This window comes from Sander lucioperca, chromosome 18 (assembly GCF_008315115.2).
Source record: "Sander lucioperca isolate FBNREF2018 chromosome 18, SLUC_FBN_1.2, whole genome shotgun sequence".
NCBI lineage: Eukaryota > Metazoa > Chordata > Actinopteri > Perciformes > Percidae > Sander > Sander lucioperca.
This window is the reverse complement of record NC_050190.1, coordinates 15,367,919-15,386,784: the sequence shown is the minus strand read 5'-3', so window position 1 is coordinate 15,386,784 and position 18,866 is coordinate 15,367,919. Positions and strand designations below refer to the sequence as shown.

At 43.0% G+C, this 18,866-nt stretch overlaps 2 protein-coding genes across 2 annotated transcripts in view; one reads left to right on the top strand and one right to left on the bottom strand.

Moving 5' to 3' along the window:
- Positions 1 to 7,339, top strand: part of LOC116035731 (interferon alpha-inducible protein 27-like protein 2A) — a 29,155-nt gene extending 21,816 nt beyond the window's left edge. Inside the window, exons 6-7 of the mRNA XM_031279031.2 lie at positions 2,730 to 2,740; positions 7,328 to 7,339. Of these exons, the coding sequence (XP_031134891.2) occupies positions 2,730 to 2,740 (11 nt within the window). The 3' untranslated portion in view covers positions 7,328 to 7,339. The remainder of the gene's footprint in view (positions 1 to 2,729; positions 2,741 to 7,327) is intronic.
- A 5,176-nt stretch (positions 7,340 to 12,515) lies between these two features.
- Positions 12,516 to 16,011, bottom strand: LOC116035726 (protein L-Myc-1b-like). The gene is made up of 3 exons (XM_031279024.2): positions 15,732 to 16,011; positions 14,604 to 15,232; positions 12,516 to 13,872 (listed from the first exon to the last, which is right to left on the bottom strand). The coding sequence occupies exons 2-3, from the start codon at positions 15,145 to 15,147 to the stop codon at positions 13,271 to 13,273; spliced, it is 1,146 nt and encodes a 381-aa protein (XP_031134884.1). The 5' UTR covers positions 15,148 to 15,232; positions 15,732 to 16,011; the 3' UTR covers positions 12,516 to 13,270.
- Between the last annotated feature and the right edge of the window lie 2,855 nt (positions 16,012 to 18,866).

The window sequence follows — 18,866 nt, the reverse complement described above, 5'->3', positions numbered from 1 at the left end:
TAATTATCAGTGTTATCAGAAGTATTAAATATTAAATATTGCACAGTAGGTGGGTATAGGAAAGTCCGGGGGTAGGGGGTAAGACTGTGAAGTGAAGTCAGTGCATGTGTGAGTTCAAAGTGGTTATGGCTTTTGGAAAGTAACTGTTCTTGAATCTGTTAGTCCTTGTTCTGATGCACCTGTAGCGCCTCCCTGAGGGCAACAGGTCAAACAGATCAGAGCCAGGGTGGGAGCTGTCCTTTGTGATGTTTTCTGCTCTACTGATGCAGCGGGAGGTGTAGATGTCCGTCAGGGAGGGGAGAGGGCAGCCAATGATCTTCTGTGTTGCCTTAACTACTCTCTGGAGCCTCTCCCTGTCGGCCACGTTGCAGCTGCCGTATCGTAGTTTGATACAGTACGTCAACAGGCTCTTGATGGACGAGCGGTAGAAGATCAGCAGCAGGTTGGAGTCCAGGTTGTGCTTCCTGAGGCCCCTCAGGAAGTGTAGCCGCTGTTGAGCCTTCTTGATAACCGCTGTGATGTTGTCTGTCCAGGAGCTGTCAGCGGAGATAAGGACGCTGAGAAACCGGAAGGTGTGGTGTATTGAAATTAAGGTGTATTTAGATATGTTAGACATAATTAGGAATTAAACGTGCACACTCATTATTGTGTCCAAACAATTATATATGTGTACAAATCTGACCTGTGGATTTCTTCAACACATTTAAATCTGATTAACAATTCCCAGTTGAGTTGTTTCTGCTTATCAATAGTCTCTCAGTACTGTGGTGGTATTGAAAGTCAGACATTTCTTGTATTTTATGCTCACAGCCACTAGAGCGTAGTAGAGGATAGCCTCTCAGCCTTCTGGTGTGATCCTGAATACTTCACTTCATTGCTCTGGGCGTTGTAGACAAAGAGGACATGAAAGAGAAACTCTGTTAGTGTGAGAGAGGAAGTTACTCTGAAAACCTGAGTTTTTGTGTATCTTGAAACACTTTACATTGGGATAGTAGCTGTGTGGCTATATATGCCTCTCTAGGGGGATTTTCAGTGTATGTGGTAATTAATATGCATAATGTATGGTTTTACTAGAATAAACCTTATATTAAGTTTATTAAAGAATGACTAACAATCTGTTTTTATTGAAGAAAGGTTGGTCAAATGTGACAATATTAAAATTCACTTAAGTAGAAATGTCACATTTCATATAAAGAGCCTCTGAAACAGCAAAACCAATATTAGTAACATGGTTTTAATCTGTTTCATGGTGCGAAGTAAAGACTTCACATTCTGCTGTATGTGTGGAAAATCAATGATACATTTACCCTATTTGTGGCAAAGCTCTGAGCCCATCACTAGCTCTCTGCCTTTGTGTCTCTGCTTACTAGTCTGGAGCTCTGAGGGGGTTAACAGAACATAGAGACAGTTGGGCCGCACCCACTGAGCTGATTTAAATAATAACGCTGACATTTGGCGCGAGGCTCTAAGGAGCCAGCCTTTCTTCATACCGGCTGTGACAACACTCCCCTCCCCGTACACCCTGGAGTGGCGGGAAATGCTAGACAGAAAGACGCACAGAAATACAGAGAAAGGCTGCACTGGCTGATTTTGCACACCTTCTTTGACTGTACCTGCAGTCACTGGGTTGCCTTGGAAATGTGTCGCATACAAAATGTAGGCCTACCTTGGGGGAAAAAGTACAGAGATAAAGAAACGCGGAAGAAAAAGCAACACGCCTCCCTCTCTGTTTGGTGCGAGACGGATAGAGAGATAATGCTCTCTCATTGGTAGACTGTGGGTGGAGACAAAAGCAGGCATGAGTGGAGCGGGCCAGAACAAAGAGGGTAACAGCCTGGACTCCCCCCACGCCTCATACCTCTTATCAGCCCCCCACCCCTAACACACAGCCTGGGGGCTTCAGGCAAGGCAGATGACTATTATAACCTTAATCAGTCCTTCAAAGCAACCACTCAGGCATGTTTTCCACCACCAGATTCTTTGTTCTAGCTGGGGATCTGCTTAGTTTTGCCGTGAACCCGTGCTCATTTTTCCATTTATAAAACCTGCAGCCACACACACACACACACACACACACACACACACACACACACACACATATGCTGTTACCACACACAAGTATAGCGACCCTCTTCCTTTCCTGGCTGAGATAAGAGCTAGCCACCGCCAAGGTAAAGGACTCATATGAAGGTCATTTGCTGAAGTGGCATCACAAGCCATTAACAGCATCCACACCGCACTCAAGTGACATTATTGGATTTGCTGTTGACTTTCAGAGAGGCAACAGTCTGTTATAGAGTACCCCCACCCCCCTAAATCTGTAGTGTAAGTAAGTGGATGGTAGCTGACTAAGCATCAGCATCTTTATTTCTAGCAAAATTCACTCATCAGAGAGCAAAAAGACCAGAGCAGTGGTTCCTCTCATGCTGGGTTATCTATATATGGCATTGGGCAAGGGGCAAGGGGCACCAGCCAATTTGCAGTGCTGGGGGGGCACCAAATGATTGAGAAAACGACTAAACTTTGTGGACCCAGTGTCCGGAGAGCCGGGTCTGGCTCACAGCCGCTCCCACTCCGCCTCCCAGCTCCTCATCTGGCCGGTCATAGTCCAGCAGTGGGTCTGCAAGGGAGAACAGGCCAGCTGGCAGGTTTAGACAGAGACTCAGGAGAACTAGTCCTCTAATGTTTTTATTTCAAAGTTAAAAGTTTGAATTTGTATGACTCTGAACTCATCAGCTGAGTTGCTCACGCGGCTCTGCTGCACAAAGACAGAGAAGGGTCTGTCTGCGGCCTGCACGAGAGAGGCGTAACTTGAAGCAGGGGGCGTAACTTGAAGTTGTCCAGATCACACAGAACCAAACAAGATGTCAAAGTGAAATGTTTTTGGCAAAGCTGGACCAGGCAAGACTGAAACAAGTCTATGTGCAGACCTCCGAACAGAAACATCAGCTTCCCCTACTTTTAGCACTGCTTTCTCCAAACAAGCCGTCTAAAGAAGGTGCTTTACAAACTGTTCAACTTAAATCTGAGTGGAAGCTAGTTAGTATAGCTTCAGAGAGGCCTGTGAGGAGAACTGGACTGTGGTTAGCTGCGGCACGGCTGCCAAAACCACCACGGCCTATGCCATGCTGCCGTTGTTGTGACTGTTCCCCCATACTCAATGTATAGAAAATCTATGGTCTTTATAGCCATAGTAAATTTCCCTGTTTTACGTGTAAAGTGGGAGAAGGGGGGCACTTTGAGTGTGGTCACCCTAGGGCACCACACTGTGTTAATACGGGCCTGCTCTCACTTCCTGCCTCCAATAGACTGAACACAAAAACAGGAAGTCTGTGCTGCCTGTGTGTTTCCTAGGCCTTATAACAGAGCCTCTCTCTCTCTCTCTCTCTCTCGACACACACACACACACACACACACACACACACACACACACACACACACACATACACAGGCATAGTGGGGAAGAGGAAAGCAGGGCACTGATTATTACATAAGCTCCACAGTGGTGGTCACTCAGGCCCTGAGAACAACAGCAGTCACATTCAGATGCAGGCTTAAAAGAAGGAATTGTAACAACGCAGGACGAACAGAGGCATCTATACACTATACATTCACCATCTGATAAGCGGCAATCTGATAACACACGTGTGTGTGTGTGTGTGTGTGTGTGTGTTACAAATACACAAACACACCCTTTTCTCTATTTACACACAAACATCAAACAGAACAGATAAGGAAAAGCACCTAAGTGTGTGTGTGTGTGTGTGTGTGTGTGTGTGTGTGTGTGTGTGGGTGTGTGTGTGTGTGTGTGTGTGTGTGTGTGTGTGTGTAAATCTGCATTTAAATGTATATTGATGCAAATACACTCTCCATATCCACTCTCACACGGTAGTAATTGGTCAATAAATTGGGGGAGGGTGGGAGGGGGTGCTGATTACTGAAGGCCTCACCGAGGGGGAGACAAAGAGCACAGCACTAAAGTGGAGATCTAGAGGGGAGGTTATAGTCGTGGTGGTATTGGGACAACTGGTCTGCAGGGGGTTAAAGGGGACTGGGGGGAGGGGTAAAGCCCCTCTCTGAGTAGCTTGGGGGGCAGAAGGGGGTGGGAGTTAGTGGTGACGGCACTCAATGGGACCAAATTCAAAAGATGCAGTCCAACTTCAACTGAAGCAACCTTACACCACAGAGCCAAACAATGGAACATCTGCTGGCTGACAAAGCTGTGAGAGCAGCAGTAGCTCTGATTTAAACTGCTACTCTGTGGATAAAACCCCCAACAGTAGCAACAGGTTTCAACATATTTCTGAAATCATAGATAGGCTACTTGGCCTAAACTCATTTCGTTAGACAATCTGGCGAGATTAATTCACTTTATTTTGAAAACATAAAGTAGTTTTTAAATGTGCTTTAACATTTTAGGGGAAGTTGACTCTATTTGAAAGCAGTTTGGGCTCATGTCAAATTCTATGTCAAATATTGCATTTACTAGTATCCCAGTTTTAATTTAGTCTTTGGAGTATCCAGGTTATGTGGTGGTGCATATAAACACCATATCCAGGTTTCAGAAATCTGAATAGGACTTTATCCCAGTCTCGAGAAACTTAGATATGCTGGCTGACGTACCAAGATACTGTGGCATATAAACATCAAATCACTGTCTGCCATGTGTCGGACATGGACATCTTCAACCTGAGTTGCACAGTAGTTAGACAGTAACACAAAACAAAATATGACTATAAACAATGCAATGATGATCTACATGCTGAAATGAAAGTGACACCGGTAATGTTAAACTTGCATTAATAAAAAATGTTGGCCATTTGTGGGGCAGTGGAACAAGCTGTAAACACAACATTGACATATTATCATGTTATAAAGTTAATATGGCAAACATGTTAGCAAACCTTTTTTACTTATTTATACAATGAACATACCATGGAGAAACATTCTTATTTATTTGGGTTTTTTTTGTGTCCAACTGAAGAATGTAAGTCCAATATTCACTCGCCTTTTAGCGTGTTTTCGCTAACTTTATCTGTCTGCGGTTTGGCAGGTAGTGTACTACTAGTGTCACTGAAAGCGACACCTTTTACAATTTTCATAGTCATTTGATCAATTTGGTATGTATAAAAACTATTGTTTAGAGCAGCTTTAAGCATGTTTTATCTTCACTTGTCACTCTTGTTTTCAAATACTGGTGATAGGAAGAAGGTCCAAACTAGTCCAAACCAAACTCACAAAGATACAAAATAAATACAATAAAGTTAATACATTTCAAGTTATTAGCTGACCTTCTAGTCAAAAGATTCACCAGGAGAATTCACTAGGAAGAAGCCAAACAGAGAGATGGAGCAAGTCCAGGAGGCCAGAAACCCAAGGGTGTTTATCCTCACCTGCTAAGGTTACTCAGTCAGTATAGAAATGACAAACAATGGCTGGATGTTCAGGAGACAAAGACATGAGTCAAGACATGAGTCTGCACAGAGTCAGACAATCAGAATATGTGTATAATGAATCATGTATTATATGTATAAATAACCAGGTTTCACATCATATCCCCAATATGAACATAAATAAGTCTCAACACCAAGATATTAGAAGTCATTGGGAGCATACTGCCAGCTTTAGAGACTTAAGCCCCTGACACACTAACCCGATAATCGGCCGTCGGACAGTCTGGCGAGGTCGGTGACTCAAGTCTGTTTGGTGTGTTCCGTGCCGTCGTCCATCGCAGGGGCTGTTGGCCTTCTTTTTGGCCGACCTGACATGCTCGGTGGGAAGGCGGGCACTGCCGGCAGTCGGACTCAAATGACCAATCTGATTGGTGGAGTGCTAACCCGGAAATGATGAGCGGGATTAGCGTGGCTAAGCCTCTCAAAATCTGACGAAAATCTTTTAAACTGACCTTTGTCGATCTGAAATGAAGACAGATTGCATGGCCTATTTCTCGCTTAAAATGTTTTCAGAAACAGGTTTCGGTGAACTATTTTAGTAAAATATGAGATCGTATTCTGAACAAGCCGCCATGACAGTCTGGCTTTGAATTTCCGGAGAAACCAGACCCATGTGACGCGTTCGTCCAATCAGCTGCCGTCGGCATCGCTTCGGTGTGTTCCGAGGCACTTTTTTTGGCCAACTCGGGGAGGCCCTTTTCTGCCGAAGGTCGGCCGTCGGGTTGGTGTGTCACCGGCTTAACTCACAAGCCATTTCAACCTCTCTCACCCATTCAGTGTGTGTATGTGTGTGTGTGTGTGTGTGTGTGTGTGTGTGTGTGTTGAAAGGGGTGGTGGTTAGGGGGTTGCCAGGGTGAGGGTAGCACAGCAGTTGTCACTGTTGAGGCCCTTCCCCCCTTTCCTTTTCCTTTTGCTTATCCATTAACCAGCACCATGGTTACATCACAGCAGCTAATACTCCCTCTTACGCCTCCAGTGGGCAAAGACCCTTTAGAAACAGATTACTCATGTGTGTGTCTGTAGACTCTTAACACACAATTTATGTTTTATCTAGTCTCCTATCCTAATTGCCTGATTTACTAAAATAAACTGATGTACAGTGTTGGCTATGCATTTGTTTGTTTACCCATCAGCTGTTGGACTACCCATCCTCAGCATGATTGTGTCATAGGTCCAGGTCAGAGAGTTTAATGCAAGCCACTGACAGCTCATGCAGTGTGATGGTTTGAAGACCTTTTGATAGGTTCATTATAATCAGAGCTGTGGTGTGTCTGGGCCCAGATGGCAGCGGCATTTACACTAACAGGATTAGGATTAGCTCCAGATTAGACAGCCGAGTTGAAAGACCTGCTCTGCTGACATGGCATGGCCGCCTAGACCCACGCTAACCCTCCTGAATTTATTTTAGATGCTACTACACAGCAGACAAGATAGCTGTCAGTTGAGGAGAGTGATGAAGGTGCTTGTGGAAATGGCCATCTACTAAAAAAAAACACACACACAACAAATGGCTTTGTGCTGCACAACAGGTGTTGCACAGGAACTCCCGACACCTTGTGTGTTTATTTGGTTTTAAGGCAGTCCAATTTGTTTGGCTGAGGTTTAAAGCAAAACACTGGTTTGACACCAGTCAGCTGGGGCCAGATGTATCCAGAGAGAGAGGAACATATACAGCATGTTCCAACTGAATCATCACTGTTATGTAACACTGGCCTTAGGATGGGGAGGGTGAGCAATAGAAAGAGAGAGAGAGACACTGAGCTCAGAAGACTGACCTAGATCAGCAAATGGTGGAGATAAGTACCTGGGGTGTCCATCAGACTGTCTGGGGGAAGGGGTCTGTCAGGGAAGAAGGGGCGTAGAGAGAAAGATAGAAAACAAGAAGATAGTAGGAAAGACAGAGATAAAGAGGAAAACAGAGACTCAAAGAATGTGATGTTTTGCTTGCCAGCATTTACATGTGGTTGTTAGTGGTAGGCTCACAGCCTCATTAGGATCAGATGGACAGTAGCCACCACAGCCTCGGCTGACTTCCAGTGACACAACCAGGCTGGAATGTGGGTCAGTAGGCAGAGAGATGAAGGACTGCGACCAGGGAAGGTTTCCTGCAAGCATTTGTGTGCGCCCTCACAAGCAAGATGTGTGTATCTGCGTCTTTTCCTGCATGTGTTTTCCCCTTCTTCCTTGACCGTCAGCCATTCGAAAAATCAAATAAAAGGAAGGGTGTGTGTTGAGTGTTGAGTAAGAAAAGGAATGACAGTAAGTCCACTTCTCCTCTCTCTAGCTGACTATGATTTTCAACCGGCCAAAATTGTTCAGCAATTCCACCACAGCTCATTCTCACACAGGAGGTCATAAGGTTATCCTAAGATAAGCCTATTTCTCTTCCGCCCATATTATATGTCCTATATTCACCCACATGTAGGTCAGAGATACGCAGCCAGTTCAACCATGCTCTTAGAATCACAAATCAGTGCAGCATGCTCTTGGTCCATTTCCTCCTCTGCCCCACTATGTAAACATGCAATGTATACATGCTATACAAACCAGGCCAGTCAGAACACAACCAGTTAACACGGTGGAAATATTGCTCAATGTGCCTGTGTGTTTTTTTTAAAGTGCAGAGGTAAGAGATGTATCACAGTGACAGCTAGTGGATCTTAATAGTTGTGAAAGTTTATCCACCCACTTTCCAGGCACCTAGATGCACTTCATATGTTGCTCAATAAAAGGCTTATTTGACCTGGATGGTTGCTTATTAGCCAATGTTGAAGCAATGAATATAACAGGTATTTCTTGTCAGGAAGACTTGCCAAAGATAAGACATGCTCATCTGCTTTGCAATGTTTACAAGGCTGAACAATTGTTCTGAGGTGATGCAATTATGTGCCAAAGGTTAACACATGTGAAGAATATACTGAATATACTCAATCGTTTGGACATAGAGATATTAACGGAGTGAAATTTGTTGCTTACCGCACAAAGGGAAGATTAATGAGATTGCTTTATTAATACAAGTGTGTGTGTGAGGAGGATGTATAAATCAGAAAGAGGCTGCTCTCCACCCAGCCAAATCATCAATTCTCCACAGTCCCACCCTGATCGGACACATCACACACACACACTTCTGTCCTACCACCAGTAAAGCTGTCACATTCTGTCTATTTCCCTGGGAATATGTAGACCTCTATGACACTGCCATGATATAAACGGATCTCCTCTTACGTACGCCAGATATTTAGTAAAGAGGACAGCAACAGGTTGCAGCTGCTTGGGACTAAAAGGCTTATTTTATTGCGAAAAAGAAATGTAGCCTGCAGATGTGAGAGAATAAAACACATATGCTCTAAAAGGAAAGGGTATGAGCATGTGTGTGAAAGTGATCACACGTGCACTTCAGAAGTCACGGCTCAGTGTGGGCGTTGCATGAACATGAGAGCAGAAAACTGGTCTTGCAAGATAACCGTCAGAGCAGAGCATCCCACAGGAATAAGAGATCCTCTTACTTCATTATTTCCTTCAGGGAAAACCCTGTTTTAAGAGCGCCATAATCACTGAGTGCTTATTGTCAATATATGTACACTGCAGCTGATGTTGAAAACTTAATACAAATATTGGTCTTTTTTTAATATTTAAACTGCAACTGAAGAATTACAGTTTGTATGTTAGGCATTTTGAAAACAAGCCTGTTTATTTTAGTTGCTGAAAAAGTGACAACATGGAGATCTTGCCCCAATAATCAGCAATATTCTCATTTGCATCTCACTAAATACCTTGCATGTTGGTGTTGGATAAATGCATTGTCCAGATATGAACCAGCAACTACTCTAACAGTACAGTAATTGCTGTTTGCTGTGACAACTTCATCAAGTTCACTCAGGTTGGCATTACCTGATATATTGTTGGACTTGTTTTTAGTCTACAAAGGAAATGTAAGAAGTACAAAGAACTAAGTTCTGAAGAAATATTAAATAAATTTCTTATCAAATGTAGCAAAGTCAATATTGTTGCAAAGAGCTCAGTCATCTATAATGTGTACCTGAGGGTCAGTTAACTCCATCAACCTCCTGAGACCAAATTCTGGTTTTGTAAAGGAAACACTCAGCTGTGCCAGAAAAAAGTGCCCTCAGGGCCGACAACAGGGCCCAGACAGTGAACACAAACAGGTGAAACAACAAGTTATCCCGGCCATAACAAAGGCAAGTGAGGTGTGAGACGGTTGGAGTTCAGGGTGTGCCTGGCTCATCTGTCAGGCTTTACTTGAACAAAATGGTTGCTTTGAGTTTACTAAACAAATGACAGGCTGTCAAACTTAGTCATTCAGGCTTGCAGAGACTCATCGTTGTGGTCATCGATGGGGCAGCAGCAACTCAGTTTATGCAAGAAATGACTACGTGTTCGTTATATTTATACAAAATGAATTCCACAAACGCTGCAGATAGGAGTTTGTTGTCCTGCTCAAATTCCTAACACATTTCTCCCAATAAAGGCCTGCTACAATCAAAACTTTGCCTTTTTTCAGTCCAATACAGTTTTGGTAATCAGGTGTGAGGATACTCATTTTTTTTCTTGATTAAAGCTATAGTGTGTAGTTTCTGCTGCCCCCATGGGGAATTCTAAGAATTAGAGCCCTCCATGACTGTGCACTGCCCGGTCCCCCCCCACGCAGTTGCTATTAGCCAAGGAGGACACGGAGGATTTAAAAAACATGATGGACTCTTCAGAAGAGGTAATTATGTTCACTCGAGTTTCTGCGCAGGAAAGTCACCGGATGCCACAATCTTTTGAACACAGCCATACTGAGAAACATAGAGACAGTTTTGTGGAGCTGAAAGTCTTAATTAGCTTTGTAGCAACTCATTTTGCAATGGCTTGAATGTAACAGACGTTTATTAATATCGTAAAAGTTATGCACTAAAGCTTTAAGATTAAGCCATACTTTATAACTCTGTTTTACTGCATCTCACCTACATAGTATGGCAGTCTGAGTGCCAATATAAGCAAATTGGCAGTAGCTAAGTAGTGTATTAAATGTAAGCTATTGAAATTGACCGCGGGTGATTTAAATCAATGTCACGTTCAGGGCCATACAAAGTGTTTCTGAGGGCCACCATTGGCTGGCAGGCCGCACTTTGAGGATCTATAGAGTCTCAGGTTACTGTTTAACACTGTACTGGGCATCTGCTGCTAAACACAACTGTCAATTTATCAAAAATGGAGAAAGAAAACTCAATGAAATCTATCTTTACAAGACCCCTTTGTTCTACTCTACTTACACAAGTAGCTCTCTGGGAGACAGCAGCTGCATGTAGGAGTCTAACAGGCACCCAACACTCACCAATTACATGGACCACTAAGCAATTGACAAACAAAAGGGTAGTAAAAGGCATGCCACATAATGATGGTAGGAGGATACAAGAGGGTAATGTCATCCAATAATGTAGAAATTATTGAGACTTTCACTTTTATCCATTTACAGGCCATTCTACAGACACTTATGAAGCAGTGCAGCTCTCCAACTGCAAACCTGCGTGAATAGCTGCACTGGATCCAAGTAGCAGTCCACACAACCTCTGTCTCCAAACCACTGGGGACTGTTCTAAAGATACCGATTGTACGTGTGTGAGTGTAACCTAGTTCAGAGCACATCAGGTGCCGAGCATGCAGCAGCCACTGCAAGGAGAGGATCCACAACAGTATCACACGCACTCAAGGGCAAATCTCAAGGATAGACCCAGTGTAACCTTCTGTAGACCAGCAGCTGGTGCACAAGGCAAGCTCCTTTGATTGCACAAAGTGACATAGGGGAGGAAATCAAGCAGTTTTTTTATCTGCCCCTATTTACAGCTGATTTGTGTTTGGTATTAGGTTTGTTTCTGAAAAGGAAATACCACAGCAGCATGTGGTGGATCTTACCCACACAGTGCGAAGCACACGATTAATCTGTGTCATTTGTTGCTGCTGCATCAAACCTTTAAAGTGCCCATATTATGAAAAAATCACTTTTTCTGGGATTTGGGGTGTTATGTTGTGTCTCTGGTGCTTCCACACATATACAAACTTTGAAAAAAATCCATCCATGCTGTTTAGAGTGAGATACAGTTTCTGAATGTGTGCTGCCTTCAGTCTCTGGGTGAGCTGTTCAAAATCGGCACGGCTTGTGACGTCACAAGCCGAAACGAGCAGGCTAACCGCAACCATTAGCTCGTAGCGTTAGCATGCTAATGCTAACGCTAGCATGCTACCTTGTTCTCAATAGCAAAGCACTGCTACAACACACATAAATTCACCATAATCTACAAAAGAACTACTTCCATGTGCGCCCTCATTTAGAAGTCTCCCAGCTAATCCTGCCTTGTAACTGACCGAAGTTGTAGAAACAGCCTTTCTTTTACTGTCTATGGAGCTAGCTAGCTGACATGATCTACATCTGAGCTACTGCACATGTGCAGTGCAAAGATAGTACAGAAGAAGAAGAAGAAAAGAGGTCTCACTCTGTAGCTAAAACAGAGACCAGCTGAAAAGAGGAGCTGCAGCAGTGAGAGAGAGTGGTGCAGTACAACAGAAATGTGGTGTTTTTTCAAAATTAAACCATGTAAACCTATTCTGGAACAACCTTAAAATACAATTATGAACCTGAAAATGAGCATAATATGGCTGCTTTAAATCAAGGGATCACTTTGGTGCAGGGTTTCTTAAGGTTGCCACAGAAACTAATAGAAGCTGTGATAAAAATTTTGAGAGGGGCACAGAACTAATTTGATGGCAAGGTCAAAATGTTACTGGATATTCATTTTACAGAGGAATACGGACGAAGAGTTATAATGGAAAGTAGCCTGCACAGCACCAAATCATAGACAGTGTATCAGCTGCACGGCAGTGACAAAGAAAGAAAACAAAAACACTGACGCTAACACATAAGTAATTTTCTCATTAATGAGAAGATTAAATTACTTATCTGTAAGTGCCGGGGGTTTGGCTTTCACAGAGGAATACAGTAACTTGTGTCTTAGCAGTGTATAGCATTGCGTAACATTTGAATAAAAAAACAAAGACTTCAGGTTTGTATGCAAATATGGTATAACAATTTAATGTTGTTAAATGCTGTTGATGTTAGCATGCTTTAAAAATTAACCAAAATCAGGAGAAGCACTGAAATCACAAAGTGACGTGTGAATATAAAGTACAGCAGTGCTACTTATTCATTTTTTGCCCATTTTTTCCTCTATTTTCTTAATAAAAAATAGTAGAGGATCCTCGATGCCTGGTTGCACATCATAAAGAGGAGCAAAGCTTGTTGACAACGCTTGATTTTGTCTCCTTCATCAGGAGTGATAAGCTATTATTTACAGAACAATTTGTACATCAAACACTCGGTTTAGTCATCTAAACCAAACAAACCAGGGACTGGCTCATTCACTCATATGTACACAGAAAGGCATTCACACTCACACGTGTTTCAGTGTGATCACACTGATCAACTATTAACAAAGTTATTATTTCCCATCACAGCATACCAGGAAATATCTTAGTCATATCTATAAAATCAATTCTATTGCCCCCTGTTCAGTACTAAAAATAAAAACACAGCACACTTACTGCTCCTCCTCCCCATATCAGGTTCATTGGCCAGCACAGTCAATGCATAGGAACCCCACAGCAATATGAATGTATTCCAAAACAAAATGCACAGCTATTTACATGAAGCATGTTATATAAAAACTGTAGCTTTCCAAAAGTGACAGGTAACTTTAGAGCAAAGTTCCTGCCAGTGAATAACGAGGCAGTTTATTTCAAAAGCACACTTTGTTTGTGTCTCAAGAGCGCTTCAATTCAGATAATCTGCGGAGAAGCTGCTGTTGTCGGGTTTTGAGGCGTTTCTTCTCCTGGAGCTGCCGTTTCTCCCTGGTGTGCAGGTCTGCCAGGTACTCCGCCGCATGGGTCAGGATAGCCACCTTCGGAGTCTTGGCCGAGTCGAGACCAGGGACCTGATCCCGCAGGGCCAGGAAACGGGACCGGAGATCGTTCCGCCTCTTCCTCTCAAGGAAGTTGTGGTTCCGCCTGCGGTCAGTGTCCTCTGCGTCCGAGTTTTGAGGACTCTCTGATGGGGAACCAGGCTGGGAGGCACCAGACGAAGAGCCCGGCTGCTGAATGGATGCTGTGCATGTACGCTTGCTTTGAGGCTCTTCCTCGTCCTCCTCCTCCTCGTCCTCATCATCTTCATCTTCTTCCTCAGGTTCTGGCTCACTGTCTGGGGAGCGGGCGGCATAGTTGTGCTGTTGTCGGTGGACAGACATATGGAAGCGTTTGGGGCATGGGTCGGCCCGGACCGTGATGGTCACTGGTTTTCTGACATTTACCAGCCGCACCCGGTTCTGCTTGCTCTCAACGGTGACCACATCGATTTCCTCTTCATCATCTGTGATCACATATGAACAACTCATCAATACACATAGCAAAACAATGTTTTAAAAGCATGATATTTCAATGCTGTCATTTTACAAAGTACTCTGCATACCTGCAAAAGCAGAGGCAAGCTGAATCAAATTTTAACTAAACTGACTATAAGGAAGTGCATTCCATTGCCAAGGATGCAAATCACTACTACTTCCATCTGAGGGGGGCAGAGAAGGAGCTGTTAACAGCAGTGCTCATCCGTGCTAAAGCTCGCAGGAATTCAGGCGTTTTCTCGTTTAGCACTGAGCATTCATCGACTATTTAAATGAGGAGATCTGCTGCCAGTGGGGCACTCCCCAATTTGGGAAATGTGAAAGATTAACTCTCACGGTCTGTCACTATGTGTAGTAGTAATAAATCATCAGTACTCGGCCACCCCGCCCCTCTACCGCACTCTGGTTGTAATGCAGAGCCAGTGGAAGATATTGAAAGAGGGAAATTCAAGTCAAAGTGAAGGGGGCGCGGTTTTAAAAAGATTGCACGGGTATATTCTGAGCAATGTGGCGCTTTGTAAAAGTGAAGGTAAAAATCCAGCTTTAGGGTGACTGACTATGTTGTACTTGATAACCCCTCTGCATCACAGACCACAGTTATGCAACAGCAGCCCAGCTTTCCAAATTACGCATTTAGAGGGCAATATAATCCTGAGACTGGGGCAGGGTGGGGCAAAATAGAGCATGACTGCTTCCTTACCAGAGGAATCAGAGCGAGACTCGGAGCCAGAGGACGCCGGCTTCCTGCAGCTGCTTGCCGGGTAGGCGAGAACAGCCGCGGGGTCGACGCAGTCAGTCGACGAAGCGGCGATCGGTCCACCGGGAAAGACGCACTGCGCCTTGCTCGGTCTCACGTAGATCTGGGCCACCGGAGAGACACTTGTCTGTGCCGCAGCTTGCACTCTCCCGTTGACCTTCTCCAGCTGCTTGCTGGCAGAGAAACTACTCCACATGCAGTCCTGGATGATGATGGAGCTGAGGTTGCCGAGTAGCTCCTCCGTATTTGGGATTATCTGACCCTCGCACTCCTCCTCCTGACCCAGGACTTTGGACAGCCAGCTGAGTTTGTCTCCCGGCGAGAGGTGCAGAGCACCACCGCTCAGAGTCCGGGTGGGAGACATGGGAGGGGTGGGCAGCAGCTCGAACTTTTTCCATATGTCCTCGCTCGGTGCGGTCGACTTGTAAAAATCCTCCTCTCTGTCGAAATCGTCGAAAAAATAGTGCTGGTAACAGTCGAACTCCATGTTCCCAGTTAATAAAATCCGCTAGAGTTTATTCCCAGAAATGATCAAATGACACCAGTGGCCTCTGAACAACGTCCTGCACAACCTGGGGGGGGGGGGATATCACAGTGATTAGCAATGGTCTTCTAAAAGTAGTTCCCATCAGATTTATGATCACATTTCAAGTGTCCATCTAATGGGCCATTAGGATATCACATCCCTCTAACAGCCTACTTTCTACAAATGGGACCACATACATAATTGATTGCATCTTGCAGATGCTCTCTTTGCAGGGATGGACAAACTGTCCAGGCACACAAGGTTATTACAGAATCTAGATATGTATGGGCCTATACAGTATACATTTATATAGGCGTCAGTTATGATTCGACACGAGAGAACTACAAACTTAACGGTCTATTCTGCGTAAAAGTAACATGCGTGGCTGCATTTCCTTAAATGTAGGCAACGCTTTGTTCCACAGAGGAGTCATGTAACCAGGCGAAGAAAAAAAAGTGGACTGCTTCACAGTCCCAGCGTGAGTTAACACTTACAGACAGCCCTCTATTTCCTCATTGGAAACACACTAGAATAAGACTACTCACCGGTTCTCCGAAGAAGAAAGAAATCCCACAGCGAAATTCAGGGCATTGAAAATCCCTCGGCAACCACAGAGCAAAGAGTCCAAGGTTCACGGGAATCAAACGAATAAAAGCTGACCGAGTTTTTGCTGGATACAAAGATGCGCTTTTTCAACGCAATCTATAGGCCTACTTTGTTTTAGTTTAACTAGAAAAAAAACGGGGCTCAAACAACAGGCACAAGTTCCGCCCCACAATGTGCGTTTTTTCGCGCCAGTGAGATATCCTGTTATAAAAAAAAGTGCAGGGAGGAGCCTGAAATATCTGCAGCGGTAGATCCGGGTAAGCCCCTTCATTTCCATCAGAGGCGGGGGAGGCGCTCAGCCCCGCCCCGTCTACAACACCAATTATGGTCACAATAACTGACATATTTTATCATCGGCTCTAGATAGATAGATAGATAGATAGATAGATAGACAGACAGACAGACAGATTTTTATTGATCCCATATCAGCACACATACAGAATGTATATGAAATAATAGGATACAGTATACATTAAATAATAAATAGGATAGAATACAAGAACAAATATTTAAAATATATACAAGTTAGGAATAAAAAGTACTAATAGTAGTATTAATCAAGTAGAAGGAGAAAGGAGTTGTTTTTGTTACAGTCATGTTTTTTCAGCTGAGAGATTTCTATTTCCATCCAAGTGCCTCCTTTACTTGACTATTATATGCTGGTTTATACTTTTACTACATTTAAGAGCAGAATATTGTACTTTTTACTCTTTACATTTAGTTTGACAGCTTTAATTGCTAGTCACTTTGCATTCTGAGAATTTACAGTCAAGGATCAACTTAATATCAACTTACTAAATATGAAGCATTGTCATAGAATAAATTACTCAGCAGTATATAAAGTAACATTCAGTTCCACTTTGACCTGCTTCAGCAGTCAAAGAGCTCTGTCACATTAATGCATCACTGATAATGATGCAATAACGATAAAGATATAGAGCCGCAACAATTCGTAGATTAACTGAATACAAAATCAATCAGCAACTATAAGTCACTTTTCAGTCAAAAACCTCAAATATGTCCTTTCTTTAGCTTCTCAAATGTGAGGCTTTTCTGTTTGTCTTTGTCAATTATTGATATGTGAAAAAATAATGACCAGAGTAAAATAATAAAATACTCTCTGGGGCCATTTTTCTGCCCAATGAGTATTTTTTACTTTTAATGGAGTATTTCTACATTGTTGTATTGCTTATTTTACCCAAGTTAAGGATCCATCTCCCACCACTGCATCCCAGCATGAATAACACATGATACTGAATTAATATATTACTGTAACAGCATAATGCCCAAGTCTACAATAGATAGTCTACAAAGTTGTATGTGGTTGACGTTGGATGGTGATGGCATGTGGCTATGAGTCGCTCATCAGAATTTGGGAAATCAACTTTCCAGACAAAGCAGCTGTAAAGAGAGTTTCTTGACGTTGCCTTGGTGTAAAAAGTTGTTGATTTATAGTATGCATCTAATTTGTATTACAATAGATAGGAATTCAATGCAGATAGTTCTCCTCATTTCCATATTCAGTATCTTGGTGTATTCGATTCTAAGCTACAAAAGATTTCCTATGTGAAAGGGTGGAGTGCATCTTTGAATGACCTGCATTTTAACACTAAAGAGCACAACGAGTACGCAAACAGTGGCGACTCAGCTGTCTGCAGGTGGTGGTGAAGTGAGTTATCTTCTTTACAGTTTGAGAAAGCAACTAAGCTAATGTCTTAAACAAACACTACTCTACTGGCTCTTAAATTCTTGTTTACAGGCCACAATAACAGCTCTGCCAGAGAAAGAAAAGACCACCCTTGTAAAATCCATGTGCACTCAATGACCTAAAACATGAAATAAGTTTAACCATGATAGGACCATATTGAACAAGGCAATGATTAAGTAGACACATGATTTGTCTATTTATTGTCTGGCGTGAACAAGCCCTTTATCCTCACTGGCGAGCAAAAGGTCAAAGTTCTTCAACGTCTCATGAGCAGACACCACCAGGTCAAAATCATACACCACCCATGGCCCTCGACCTCCTCCCGTCTAACATATTGATCCGTTGGGTCTATAGCATGCACGCCTTCTCCTTGATTAAGCATCTCAGTGGACAAAGAACAAAAAAAACAGTATCTCTGGTCATTTTCAAGCCAAGGTAATGACACTGATTAGTGATTGGCATCTGTTGTCAGTGACAGGCCTGAGGTCATTCCCCTGATTATGGGGCCTCTTCATGTGTGGTGCGTGTTTAAAGTGAACTAAAGGCAGTATCAATCAATATCATAGTAGACACAGACGAGAGGGTCGAGTCACAAATTTTGTGGTTGACTTAGAATTACTTAATATTCTGCCCAAGGCCGAAAAAACTAAAACAAAACTGTTTTTTTTTTTAAGTGCGCAGGGGAATCATACCTCTATTTTCATGAAAACAAATATACTTTGAGTCAATTCCACAGCAGCCAATCACGTTGCACGACCAGGAGGGAAAGGTGCATTTACACTAGCAGACACACAAAATGACTTGTTTAGGATTCGACCAACCAAATTTGACAAAACTGTCTCCCCGTTCAGTAGCTGTTTGATCATATCACACTATCTTCCTGAGCAGTTTACCTACTTGCCATGATATTGCAGGTGTTTAAATTTCCATTTTTCTGAACACTTTCAGGCCTTCTTGTCCATGTTTTGATGATTTAAAGTTTTTTATGAGTATGAAAACAGCAGTTGACAAAACAGTCTAACCACAAAGTCCATACAGTAGCTTTTGATCTTATTGCAAGATCTCTTTTAGCAGATAAAGTCTGACAAGTTGCCATGAATTTACAAAGTATTTACATTTTTATTTTCTTAATCTTTCAATCTCAATTGAAACACAAAGTTAAGGACTTGGACTTGATTGAGGACTTACCAGTCTTGACTTAGGACTTGACTCAGAATTTCAAAGTTAAGACTCGAGACTTACTTGTGACTTGCATAACAGTGATTTTGACCTACCAATGGCCAGGTAAACCCATATTTTACTTAGAAAATTCATTTTCTGCTCCATTAACAATTATAGAGTGGATGCAAAGGTTTGTTTCTAAGTT